This window comes from Littorina saxatilis, linkage group LG17 (assembly GCF_037325665.1).
Source record: "Littorina saxatilis isolate snail1 linkage group LG17, US_GU_Lsax_2.0, whole genome shotgun sequence".
Classification (NCBI taxonomy): domain Eukaryota; kingdom Metazoa; phylum Mollusca; class Gastropoda; order Littorinimorpha; family Littorinidae; genus Littorina; species Littorina saxatilis.
The window spans coordinates 219,520-232,500 of record NC_090261.1 but is presented as its reverse complement, the minus strand read 5'-3'; the positions used below and the strand labels follow the sequence as shown (position 1 = coordinate 232,500).

Sequence of the window (12,981 nt, the reverse complement as noted above, 5' to 3'; positions counted from 1 at the left end):
TTAAGTAGGAATAGTTCAAATGTAAAGTTTTCAGTTTTAGTAGGAATAGTTCAAATGTAAAGTTTTCAGTTTAAGTAGGAATAGTTCAAATGTAAAGTTTTCAGTTTAAGTAGGAATAGTTCAAATGTAAAGTTTTCAGTTTTAGTAGGAATAGTTCAAATGTAAAGTTTTCAGTTTTAGTAGGAATAGTTCAAATGTAAAGTTTTCAGTCTAAGTAGGAATACAGGCAAATCCAGCTAACTCACAAACGGTTAAGTCAAAAATTCGCTTAGCACACAAAGAAATTCTGGTCCGGAATTATCCCTCTTTATCTATGTGTACAAAGTACCCTCAGCTCGAAATGGGATTTCTCTTACGTAAGTCGAAAGACGGATAGCACACAACAGAAAGTCAGTCCCAAAGACAAAGTTTACTCTATATTTACTACAGCAACTCGAAACACGAAACTTGGCGTCTCACACTAGCGCATTGTGTAACCTTATTCCCTTATTCTCTACACGGACACCACACGGACTGGTCAGTCGGCACGCAATAAAGTATGAAGTGAAGTTAGGAGGGGGCGAGGAGTAAGGAGAGGCGAGTGGTACTCACAGTGTGTGTTTGTGTGTGTTCACGGGTGAACCACGTGGTTACTATACGGAAGAAGAAGAATTCAAATTGTGGGTTGCCTCTCATTCAGTCTTTGTTCAGTCTTGCGTTCATCCACAATCATGGCAGAGTCACGGAAAAGAAAATTAACCTGTCATATCTGAGAGAGGAAACACTTCGTGCTCTGTGTGTGCGGCCAGATCAAAGGCATTGTGATAGCTGGGTGGCCTTGTTTACAGACACGACCTTCTTCCCAGGGGTCAATGACCCAGTTTTTGCCATGAGAGGTGGTTCCCCTGTCATATCTGAGAGAGGAAACATTTCCTGCACGGGGGTCAGTGACCGGTCAGTGACCGAGTTTAACAGAGTGGAAATCTGTGTGCAGGCAGGGCAGTACCTAGTAGCTGAAACATGCATTATCACAAGTTGTTTGACTGGTACTCAAGCGGTCTCTTTGATTTTTTTCGTAGTTCACGGTACTATGACCAAGTCGAAATTTCGGATAGGACACAATAACAATTCGGTCCCTTCAATTTCGTCTTATCCGGATTTGCCTGTAGTTCAAATGTAAAGTTTTCAGTGTTAGTAGGAATAGTTCAAATGTAAAGTTTTCAGTTTAAGTAGGAGTAGTTCAAATGTAAAGTTTTCAGTCACACACAACATTCTAGTGGTGATGAGGCGAGTAAAACAGGTGCTCTCAGAAGGCCTCAAAATACAGCACAATTACGGGAATGAATATGTCAGTTCTATATCATGATGATGAAAGGCAGAGACCGGGCAGTTGATGTGTGTTGTTTGTGTGTGCAGGTGTTGAAAACAGAGCGTCCTGACGTTGACGAGAAGAGGTCGGATCTACTCAAGCTTCAAGGTAACCCCCCTTGCCTTCCTCATTCCACACACCTGTGTGCCTTGAGTTAAGTGGTCGCCCTCTGGCACACAACACACACATTAAAGCTTGAAGGTAATACTTCTTGTAACACATAATACACACATTAAAGTTTCAACGTTACGCTCCTTGCCTTCCTCACTCCACACACCTGTATGCCTTGTGTTGACTGGTCGCTCTCTGGCACACAATACACACAATACACACATTAAAGTTTCAACGTTATGCTCCTTGCCTTCCTCACTCCACACACCTGTATGCCTTGTGTTGACTGGTCGCTCTCTGGCACACAATCACACACAATGCACACATTAAAGTTTTAACGTTACGCTCCTTGTGTTGACTGGTCGCTCTCTGGCACACAATACACACAATACACACATTAAAGTTTCAACGTTACGCTCCTTGCCTTCCTCACTCCACACACCTGTATGCCTTGTGTTGACTGGTCGCTCTCTGGCACACAATACACACAATACACACATTAAAGTTTCAACGTTACGCTCCTTGCCTTCCTCACTCCACACACCTGTATGCCTTGTGTTGACTGGTCGCTCTCTGGCACACAATCACACACAATGCACACATTAAAGCTTTAAAAAAACAACAGATTTAGAAATGAAACTTGTTTAACGTTTTGATGGAAGCATTGAGCTTACTTTTGAAAAAGGCATTGCTGGCATGCGTTGTTTGCTGGCATGCATTGTGTAGTGTAAGGTGATGTTGTCTACATAATGTGTGACCTTGGCTGTACCATCATGTTGTCTACATGTTGTGTGACCTTGGCTGTACCATCATGTTGTCTACATGTTGTGTGACCTTGGCTGTACCATCATGTTGCCTACATGTTGTGTGACCTTGGCTGTACCATCATGTTGTCTACATGTGTGACCTTGGCTGTACCATCATGTTGTCTACATGTTGTGTGACCTTGGCTGTACCATCATGTTGCCTACATGTTGTGTGACCTTGGCTGTACCATCATGTTGTCTACATGTTGTGTGACCTTGACCGTACTGACTGTTCTTTATATGTTGTGTGACCTTGACCGTACTGACTGTTGTTTACAGGTGAGTTTCAGCTACGTCTGCGACACCTGGAGAAGTCCCTGCTGCAGTCTCTCAACGATGCTAAGGGCAACATCCTGGACGATGACAGGTAAACCCATCCAACTATCTAACAGCTCTATCCCCCCTTCCTGTACTGTCACCTGTCACATTATTTACTGTAGCACATCTCTGTAATCATCCGGGACGATGACAGGTAAACCCATCTAACAGCTCTATCCCCCCTTCCTGTACTGTCACCTGTCGCATTATTTACTGTAGCACATCTCTGTAATCATCCGGGACGTATGTAAAGAGCCAGGTGTATATATGTAAAGAAACAGGTGTGTGTGTAAAGAGACAGGTGTGTGTGTGTAATGAGACAGGTGTGTGTGTGTGTGTTTGTAGAGACTGGTGTGTGTGTTTGTGTTTGTAGAGACTGGTGTGTGTGTAATGAGACAGGTGTGTGTGTTTGTAGAGACAGTGTGTGTAATGAGACAGGTGTGTGTGTGTGTGTGTTTGTAGAGACTGGTGTGTGTGTGAAGAGACAGGTGTGTGTGTGTGTGTTTGTAGAGACTGGTGTGTGTGTGAAGAGACAGGTGTGTGTGTGTGTGTTTGTAGAGACTGGTGTGTGTGTAATGAGACAGGTGTGTGTGTGTGTTTGTAGAGACTGGTGTGTGTGTGAAGAGACAGGTGTGTGTGTGTGTTTGTAGAGACTGGTGTGTGTGTGAAGAGACAGGTGTGTGTGTGTGTTTGTAGAGACTGGTGTGTGTGTAATGAGACAGGTGTGTGTGTGTTTGTAGAGACAGGTGTGTGTGTAAAGAGACAGGTGTGTGTGTGTGTGTGTTTGTAGAGACTGGTGTGTGTGTGAAGAGACAGGTGTGTGTGTGTGTTTGTAGAGACTGGTGTGTGTGTAAAGAGACAGGTATGTGATTGTGTAAAGAGCCAAGTATGGTGTAAAATGCCAGGTGTGTGTGTAAAGAGACAGGTGTGTGTGTGTGTGTGTTTGTAGAGACTGGTGTGTGTGTAATGAGACAGGTGTGTGTGTGTGTGTGTGTTTGTAGAGACTGGTGTGTGTGTAAAGAGACAGGTGTGTGATTGTGTAAAGAGCCAAGTATGGTGTAAAATGCCAGGTGTGTGTGTAAAGAGACAGGTGTATTAATATTGTAAAGAGCCAGAGGTGAGTAAAGAGCCAGGTGTGTGTGTAATGAGACAGGTGTATTGGTATTGTACAGAGCCAGGTGTGTGTTAAGAACCACGTGTGGGTGTAAAGAGCCAGCTGTGTGTTAAGAACCACGTGTGTGTGTAAAGAGCCAGGTGTGTGTAAAGAGCCAGGTGTGTGTTAAGAGCCAGGTGTGTGTTAAGAACCACGTGTGTGTTAAGAGCCAGCTGTGTGTTAAGAACCACGTGTGGGTGTAAAGAGCCAGGTGTGTGTAAAGAGCCAGGTGTGTGTGTGTGCAGCATCCTGAGTCACCTGGAGACACTGAAGCACGAGGCAGCGGAGGTGGCCAAGAAGGTGGAGGAAACGGACGTGGTGATGGCGGAGGTGGAGACGGTGTCCCAGCAGTACGTGCCCCTCGCACAGAGCTGCTCCAGCATCTACTTCACCCTGGAGGCCCTGCAACATGTAACGTGGCTACACTTCTTACACAATCATAGACACTGTTAGAGTGTCCAATCATAGACAATGTTAGTGTCCAATCATAGACACTGTTATAGAGTGTCCAATCATAGACACTGTTAAAGTGTCCAATCATAGACACTGTTAGAGTGTCCAATCATAGACAATGTTAGTGTCCAATCATAGACACTGTTATAGAGTCCAATCATAGACACTGTTAGAGTGTTCAATCATAGACAATGTTAGAGTGTCCAATCAAAGACACTGTTAGAGTGTCCATCATAGACAATGTTAGAGTGTCCAATCATACACACTGTTATAGAGTGTCCAATCATAGACACTGTTAGAGTGTCCAATCATAGACAATGTTAGAGTGTCCAATCAAAGACACTGTTAGAGTGTCCCATCATAGACAATGTTAGAGTGTTCAATCATAGACACTGTTATAGAGTGTCCAATCATAGACACTGTTAGAGTGTTCAATCATAGACAATGTTAGAGTGTCCAATCATAGACACTGTTAGAGTGTCCCATCATAGACACTGTTAGAGTGTTCGTTAGTTAGTTAGTTAGCTAGCTATTGCTTTTCGGGTCCAGCGGACCATAATAGGCCAAATCAGGACCCCACAAGTTAATCATTCCACATTTTTAGATTAAAACAATTCTAATACATAATATCCGTAATGTCACCCGAAGGCAACCAAAAAGTCTGTTATAGTGTCCAATCATAGACAATGTTAGAGTGTCCAATCATAGACACTGTTATAGAGTGTCCAATCATAGACAATGTTAGAGTGTTCAATCATAGACACTGTTAGAGTGTCCAATCATAGACAATGTGTGTCCAATCATAGACACTGTTAGAGTGTCCAATCATAGACACTGTTAGAGTGTCCCATCATAGACACTGTTAGAGTGTAGACACTGTTAGAGTGTCCAATCATAGACACTGTTAGAGTGTCCAATCATAGACACTGTTAGAGTGTTCAATCATAGACACTATTAGAGTGTCCAATCATAGACACTGTTAGAGTGTCCAATCATAGACACAGTGTCCAATCATAGACACTGTTAGTGTCCAATCATTGACACTGTTAGAGTGTCCAATCATAGACACTGTTAGAGTGTCCAATCATAGACACTATTAGAGTGTCCAATCATAGACACTGTTAGAGTGTCCAATCATAGACACAGTGTCCAATCATAGACACTGTTAGAGTGTCCCATCATAGACACTGTTAGAGTGTCCAATCATAGACACTGTTAGAGTGTTCAATCATAGACACTATTAGAGTGTCCAATCATAGACAATGTTAGAGTGTCCAATCATAGACAATGTTAGAGTGTCCAATCATCGACACTGTTAGAGTGTCCAATCATAGACACTGTTAGAGTGTCCAATCATAGACACTGTTAGAGTGTTCAATCATAGACACTGTTAGAGAGTGTCCCATCATAGACAATGTTAGTGTCCCATCATAGACACTGTTAGAGTGTCCCATCATAGACACTGTTAGAGTGTCCCATCATAGACACTGTTAGAGTGTAGACACTGTTAGAGTGTCCAATCATAGACACTGTTAGTGTTCAATCATAGACACTGTTAGAGTGTCCAATCATAGACAATGTTAGAGTGTCCAATCATCGACACTGTTAGAGTGTCCAATCATAGACACTGTTAGAGTGTCCAATCATAGACACTGTTAGAGTGTCCAATCATAGACACTGTTAGAGTGTCCAATCATAGACACTGTTAGAGTGTCCAATCATAGACACTGTTAGAGTGTCCAATCATAGACACTGTTAGAGTGTAGACACTGTTAGAGTGTCCAATCATAGACACTGTTAGAGTGTCCAATCATAGACACAGTGTCCAATCATAGACACTGTTAGAGTGTCCCATCATTGACACTGTTAGAGTGTCCAATCATAGACACTGTTAGAGTGTTCAATCATAGACACTGTTAGAGAGTGTCCCATCATAGACACCTTTAGAGTGTCCAATCATAGACACTGTTAGAGTGTCCAATCATAGACACTATTAGAGTGTCCAATCATAGACACTGTTAGAGTGTCCAATCATAGACAATGTTAGTGTCCAATCATAGACACTGTTATAGAGTCCAATCATAGACACTGTTAGAGTGTCCAATCATAGACACTGTTAGAGTGTCCAATCATAGACACTGTTAGAGTGTCCCAGCAGTAGGTGCCCCTCGCACAGAGCTGCTCCAGCATCTATTCCACCCCGGAGGCCCTGCAACATGTAACATGGCTACACTTTTATACTTCTCCCCTGGCTCATGTAGTTTCCCACCGAGACACTGGTTGAGTTTCCTAGCAGTGGGTGCCTCTCACTTAGCATCTTCTTTACACCGGCCTCGGTCGATAAAGATGAAAGAGAAGACGATATGCTCCCCTGGGACTGACAAGCTGGTCTGTCAACAAGCCATCAAACATCTTATAGTGTCAACAAGCCATCAAACATCTTACAGTATTGCTGCCATTCCAGGATATTTTCATCATCAAAAATGCTTCTTATAAGGAAGAGTTTTTTTTTAAACAGTTTTTTTTTATTCAGTTGCATAAATACAAAGCCGTAATTGAATGTTATAATTAAGAGAGCACAACGACATAAACTTATAAATGTGCTCTTAGAAACAAACGAGAAATGTGGCGGACAATATTGTAAATGCATGATATTTAAACTTACTCGTTCGTCATCTTGCCAGGAAGATTAAAGCAAATCCCATTTTCTCTTTGTATATAATATATTCATTAGTTACTGTATGAATGTTTGTGCATGTAGTTGCATATGTATGTGTTACAGTGACATAACACATCAAGTGTTATAGTTGATGATAGCTTTCCCGTTGCACTGTGACTGAAGGCTGTGTTGTGTTGCCAGGTTCACTTTCTCTACCAGTACTCCCTGCACTTCTTCCTGGACATTTTCCACGCCGCCCTCAAGAGCCAGCGCCTGGCCGCCCTCAAGGAATATGCTGCACGTCTGTCTGTCATTGTGTCCAGTCTCTTTACTGTGAGTACACAGTGTCTGGTTCATGTCACCTTGCTCTATCACCTCTGTCTGTCTGTCTGTCTGTCTGTCTGTCTGTCTGTCTGTCTGTCTGTCTGTCTGTCTGTCTGTCTGTCTGTCTGTCATCGTGTCCAGTCTCTTTACTGTGAGTACACAGTGTCTGGTTCATGTCACCTTGCTCTATCACCTCTCTCTGTCTGTCTGTCTGTCTGTCTGTCTGTCTGTCTGACTGACTGTCTGTCATCGTGTCCAGTCTTTTTACTGTGAGTACACAGTGTCTGCTCCATGTTACCTTGCTCTATCACCTCTCTCTGTCTGTCTGTCTGTCTGTCTGTCTGTCATCGTGTCCAGTCTTTTTACTGTGAGTACACAGTGTCTGGTTCATGTCACCTTGCTCTATCACCTCTGTCTGTCTGTCTGTCTGTCTGTCTGTCTGTCTGTCTGTCATTGTGTCCAGTCTCTTTACTGTCAGTACACAGTGTCTGGTTCATGTCACCTTGCTCTATCACCTCTCTGTCTGTCTGTCTGTCTGTCTGTCTGTCTGTCTGTCTGTCTGTCATCGTGTCCAGTCTCTTTACTGTGAGTACACAGTGTCTTGATGTCACTGGGCTAAACCATTGTTATTGGGTGTGGACTGTCTTGATGTCACTGGGCTAAACCATTGTTATTGGGTGTGGACTGTCTTGATGTCACTGGGCTAAACCATTGTTATTGGGTGTGGACTGTCTTGATGTCATTGTTATTGGGTGTGGACTGTCTTGATGTCACTGGGCTAAACCATTGTTATTGGGTGTGGACTGTCTTGATGTCACTGGGCTAAACCATTGTTATTGGGTGTCGACTGTCTTGATGTCACTGTTATTGGGTGTGGACTGTCTTGATGTCACTGGGCTAAACCATTGTTATTGGGTGTGGACTGTCTTGATGTCACTGGGCTAAACCATTGTTATTGGGTGTGGACTGTCTTGATGTCACTGCGTCATCACACTGGGCTAAACCATTGTTATTGGGTGTGGACTGTCTTGATGTCATTGTTATTGGGTGTGGACTGTCTTGATGTCACTGGGCTAAACCATTGTTATTGGGTGTGGACTGTCTTGATGTCATTGTTATTGGGTGTGGACTGTCTTCACTGCGTCATCATCATGTCAACCCTCTTCCAGCTGACACAGTCTGAGAGCTGAAGAAAATGTGTCAATTTGTGTGTAAAGTTACTTAGTTCTGTGTTCTCACACAAAGATCGTGGCACTTTGTGCTGCAATGGCTCATTTTATCATCGGCAAATATACTGAGTGACTCGGGGGTAACTAGTATTGGCATATGTTTTGATTGCGTTGAGTAGTTGATGCTGTGTAAAATGGGTGGATGTGAGCAGAGTGTTCGTGATGATCGATGTGATGTGTGTGTTGACAGGAAACTGGGTGGATGTGAGCAGAGTGTTCGTGATGATCGATGTGATGTGTGTGTTGACAGGAAACTGGGTGGATGTGAGCAGAGTGTTCGTGATGATCGATGTGATGTGTGTGTTGACAGGAAACTGGGTGGTTGTGAGCAGAGTGTTCGTGATGATCGATGTGATGTGTGTGTTGACAGGAAACTGGGTGGATGTGAGCAGAGTGTTCGTGATGATCGATGTGATGTGTGTGTTGACAGGAAACTGGGTGGATGTGAGCAGAGTGTTCGTGATGATCGATGTGATGTGTGTGTTGACAGGAAACTGGGTGGATGTGAGCAGAGTGTTCGTGATGATCAATGTGATGTGTGTGTTGACAGGAAACTTACTCGCGCGTTGGGCGAGGCATGCTGTACCAGGATCGTATCACGTTTGCCATCCAGCTGTGTCGCATTCACCTGGAGAGTATGGCCAGGTAAGCTCACCTGACTGAGTGATAGCTTTGTGTGAGCAGCGTGTGATGATGTACGTATGAGGACTGGGTGGCCGAGTGGTAACGCACTTGCGCTCGGAAGCGAGAGGTTGCGAGTTCGACCCTGGGTCAGGGCGTTAGCAATTTTCTCCCCCCTTTCCTAACCTAGGTGGTGGGTTCTAGTGCTAGTCTTTCGGATGAGACGAAAAACCGAGGTCCCTTCGTGTGCACTACATTGGGGTGTGCACGTTAAAGATCCCACGATTGACAAAAGGGTCTTTCCTGGCAAAATTGTATAGGCATAGATAAAAATGTCCACCAAAATACCCGTGTGACTTGGAATAATAGGCCGTGAAAAGTAGGATATGCGCCGAAATGGCTGCGATCTGCTGGCCGATGTGAATGCGTGATGTATTGTGTAAAAAAAAATTCCATCTCACACGGCATAAATAAATCCCTGCGCCTTGAATATGTGCGCGATATAAATTTCATAAAATAAAAATTAAAAAATTTAAAAAAATAAATCCCTGCGCTTAGAACTGTACCCACAGAATACGCGCGATATAAGCCTCATATTGTTTGATTGATTGATGATGTAAGGTAAAGAAGTGTTGTGACTGTATGTCTGTGAAGTTTGATTGTGGCGAGATTGCATCAGGTGATCGTGGAAGCAGAGTTGAATCACTTGATGAAAACAAGATGCAGGTACAGGAAGGTGTGTGTTGTGTGCAGTGAGGGGACCTATGACGCTGAGTTCAACCACTTCCTGCGAAGTCAGGAGGGACTGCTGCTGGAAAAGTTGGCCACAACCATCCCAGGCCTCACTCGGCAACAGGTCTGTGTGTGTTTGTCCGTCTGTTTGTCTGTCTGTGGGTCTGTCTTTCTGTCTGTGGATCGGTTTGTCTGTCCATCAGTCTGTCTGTGTGTTTGTCTGTCTGTGGGTCTGTCTGTCTGTGTGTCCATTCAACTATTTTGAAGCTTGTCCTTGATGGCATGTACCAGTGTCACTTCCCTGCTTGTTACTGTGGTGAATGGAGTGAGTGAGACAGCTGCCTGCCAGAGGACTGTCATCGTATCAATGGATAGCTTTGCAGCCATGCTGTTCCTGTGTCTATGTACCCCTGTCTATATACCCCTGTCTATGTACCCCTGTCTACGTACCCCTGTCTACGTACCCCTGTCTACGTACCCCTGTCTACGTACCCCTGTCTACGTACCCCTGTCTGACATGGTTCCCTGTTGGTGTGTGCAGAATGCCTTTGTGTTGCGCCTGAGCAAGCTGCCTGCCTTCAAGAACATCCTCAAGGAAATCCAGAGCAGAGCCGTAAGTTGTTTAGTCCTGTGGCCTTCTTCTCTTTGATCTGTCTGTATCCATCAGAGTAATGCCTTGAGTAGTTCAGTCCTTCTTCTCTTTGATCTGTCTGTAGCCATCAGAGTAATGCCTTGAGTAGTTCAGTCCTTCTCTTTGATCTGTCTGTAGCCATCAGAGTAATGCCTTGAGTAGTTCAGTCCTTCTTCTCTTTGATCTGTCTGTAGCCATCAGAGTAATGCCTTGAGTAGTTCAGTCCTTCTTCTCTTTGATCTGTCTGTATCCATCAGAGTAATGCCTTGAGTAGTTCAGTCCTTCTCTTTGATCTGTCTGTATCCATCAGAGTAATGCCTTGAGTAGTTCAGTCCTTCTCTTTGATCTGTCTGTAGCCATCAGAGTAATGCCTTGAGTAGTTCAGTCCTTCTCTTTGATCTGTCTGTAGCCATCAGAGTAATGCCTTGAGTAGTTCAGTCCTTCTTCTCTTTGATCTGTCTGTAGCCATCAGAGTAATGCCTTGAGTAGTTCAGTCCTTCTTCTCTTTGATCTGTCTGTATCCATCAGAGTAATGCCTTGAGTAGTTCAGTCCTTCTTCTCTTTGATCTGTCTGTAGCCATCAGAGTAATGCCTTGAGTAGTTCAGTCCTTCTCTTTGATCTGTCTGTATCCATCAGAGTAATGCCTTGAGTAGTTCAGTCCTTCTTCTCTTTGATCTGTCTGTAGCCATCAGAGTAATGCCTTGAGTAGTTCAGTCCTTCTTCTCTTTGATCTGTCTGTATCCATCAGAGTAATGCCTTGAGTAGTTCAGTCCTTCTTCTCTTTGATCTGTCTGTAGCCATCAGAGTAATGCCTTGAGTAGTTCAGTCCTTCTTCTCTTTGATCTGTCTGTAGCCATCAGAGTAATGCCTTGAGTAGGTCAGTCCTTCTTCTCTTTGATCTGTCTGTAGCCATCAGAGTAATGCCTTGAGTAGTTCAGTCCTTCTCTTTGATCTGTCTGTAGCCATCAGAGTAATGCCTTGAGTAGTTCAGTCTTCTCTTTGATTTGTCTGTAGCCATCACAGTAATGCCTTGAGTAGTTCAGTCCTTCTTCTCTTTGATCTGTCTGTAGCCATCAGAGTAATGCCTTGAGTAGTTCAGTCCTTCTCTTTGATCTGTCTGTAGCCATCAGAGTAATGCCTTGAGTAGTTCAGTCCTTCTCTTTGATCTGTCTGTAGCCATCAGAGTAATGCCTTGAGTAGTTCAGTCCTTCTTCTCTTTGATCTGTCTGTAGCCATCAGAGTAATGCCTTGAGTAGTTCAGTCCTTCTTCTCTTTGATCTGTCTGTATCCATCAGAGTAATGCCTTGAGTAGTTCAGTCCTTCTCTTTGATCTGTCTGTATCCATCAGAGTAATGCCTTGAGTAGTTCAGTCCTTCTCTTTGATCTGTCTGTAGCCATCAGAGTAATGCCTTGAGTAGTTCAGTCCTTCTCTTTGATCTGTCTGTAGCCATCAGAGTAATGCCTTGAGTAGTTCAGTCCTTCTTCTCTTTGATCTGTCTGTAGCCATCAGAGTAATGCCTTGAGTAGTTCAGTCCTTCTTCTCTTTGATCTGTCTGTATCCATCAGAGTAATGCCTTGAGTAGTTCAGTCCTTCTTCTCTTTGATCTGTCTGTAGCCATCAGAGTAATGCCTTGAGTAGTTCAGTCCTTCTCTTTGATCTGTCTGTAGCCATCAGAGTAATGCCTTGAGTAGTTCAGTCCTTCTTCTCTTTGATCTGTCTGTAGCCATCAGAGTAATGCCTTGAGTAGTTCAGTCCTTCTCCTCTTTGATCTGTCTGTAGCCATCAGAGTAATGCCTTGAGTAGTTCAGTCCTTCTTCTCTTTGATCTGTCTGTAGCCATCAGAGTAATGCCTTGAGTAGTTCAGTCCTTCTTCTCTTTGATCTGTCTGTAGCCATCAGAGTAATGCCTTGAGTAGTTCAGTCCTTCTTCTCTTTGATCTGTCTGTAGCCATCACAGTAATGCCTTGAGTAGTTCAGTCCTTCTCTTTGATCTGTCTGTAGCCATCAGAGTAATGCCTTGAGTAGTTCAGTCCTTCTTCTCTTTGATCTGTCTGTAGCCATCAGAGTAATGCCTTGAGTAGTTCAGTCCTTCTCTTTGATCTGTCTGTAGCCATCAGAGTAATGCCTTGAGTAGTTCAGTCCTTCTTCTCTTTGATCTGTCTGTAGCCATCACAGTAATGCCTTGAGTAGTTCAGTCCTTCTTCTCTTTGATCTGTCTGTAGCCATCAGAGTAATGCCTTGAGTAGTTCAGTCCTTCTCTTTGATCTGTCTGTAGCCATCAGAGTAATGCCTTGAGTAGTTCAGTCCTTCTCCTCTTTGATCTGTCTGTAGCCATCAGAGTAATGCCTTGAGTAGTTCAGTCCTTCTCCTCTTTGATCTGTCTGTAGCCATCAGAGTAATGCCTTGAGTAGTTCAGTCCTTCTTCTCTTTGATCTGTCTGTAGCCATCAGAGTAATGCCTTGAGTAGTTCAGTCCTTCTTCTCTTTGATCTGTCTGTAGCCATCACAGTAATGCCTTGAGTAGTTCAGTCCTTCTTCTCTTTGATCTGTCTGTAGCCATCAGAGTAATGCCTTGAGTAGTTCAGTCCTTCTCTTT

At 43.8% G+C, this 12,981-nt stretch overlaps 1 protein-coding gene across 8 annotated transcripts in view; it reads left to right on the top strand.

Moving 5' to 3' along the window:
• The window catches only part of LOC138953643 (cytoplasmic dynein 1 heavy chain 1-like), a 213,050-nt gene that overhangs the window by 139,108 nt on the left and 60,961 nt on the right, over positions 1-12,981 (top strand). For all 8 annotated transcript variants that reach the window (XR_011451579.1, XM_070325522.1, XM_070325520.1 and 5 more), the window contains 7 exons: positions 1,396-1,456; positions 2,545-2,632; positions 3,982-4,147; positions 7,050-7,181; positions 8,952-9,046; positions 9,776-9,878; positions 10,296-10,367. Coding sequence is in view for 7 of the 8 variants with exons in the window: in XM_070325522.1 (XP_070181623.1) it covers positions 1,396-1,456; positions 2,545-2,632; positions 3,982-4,147; positions 7,050-7,181; positions 8,952-9,046; positions 9,776-9,878; positions 10,296-10,367 (717 nt within the window). In the remaining variant the exon portion in view is untranslated. The remainder of the gene's footprint in view (positions 1-1,395; positions 1,457-2,544; positions 2,633-3,981; positions 4,148-7,049; positions 7,182-8,951; positions 9,047-9,775; positions 9,879-10,295; positions 10,368-12,981) is intronic.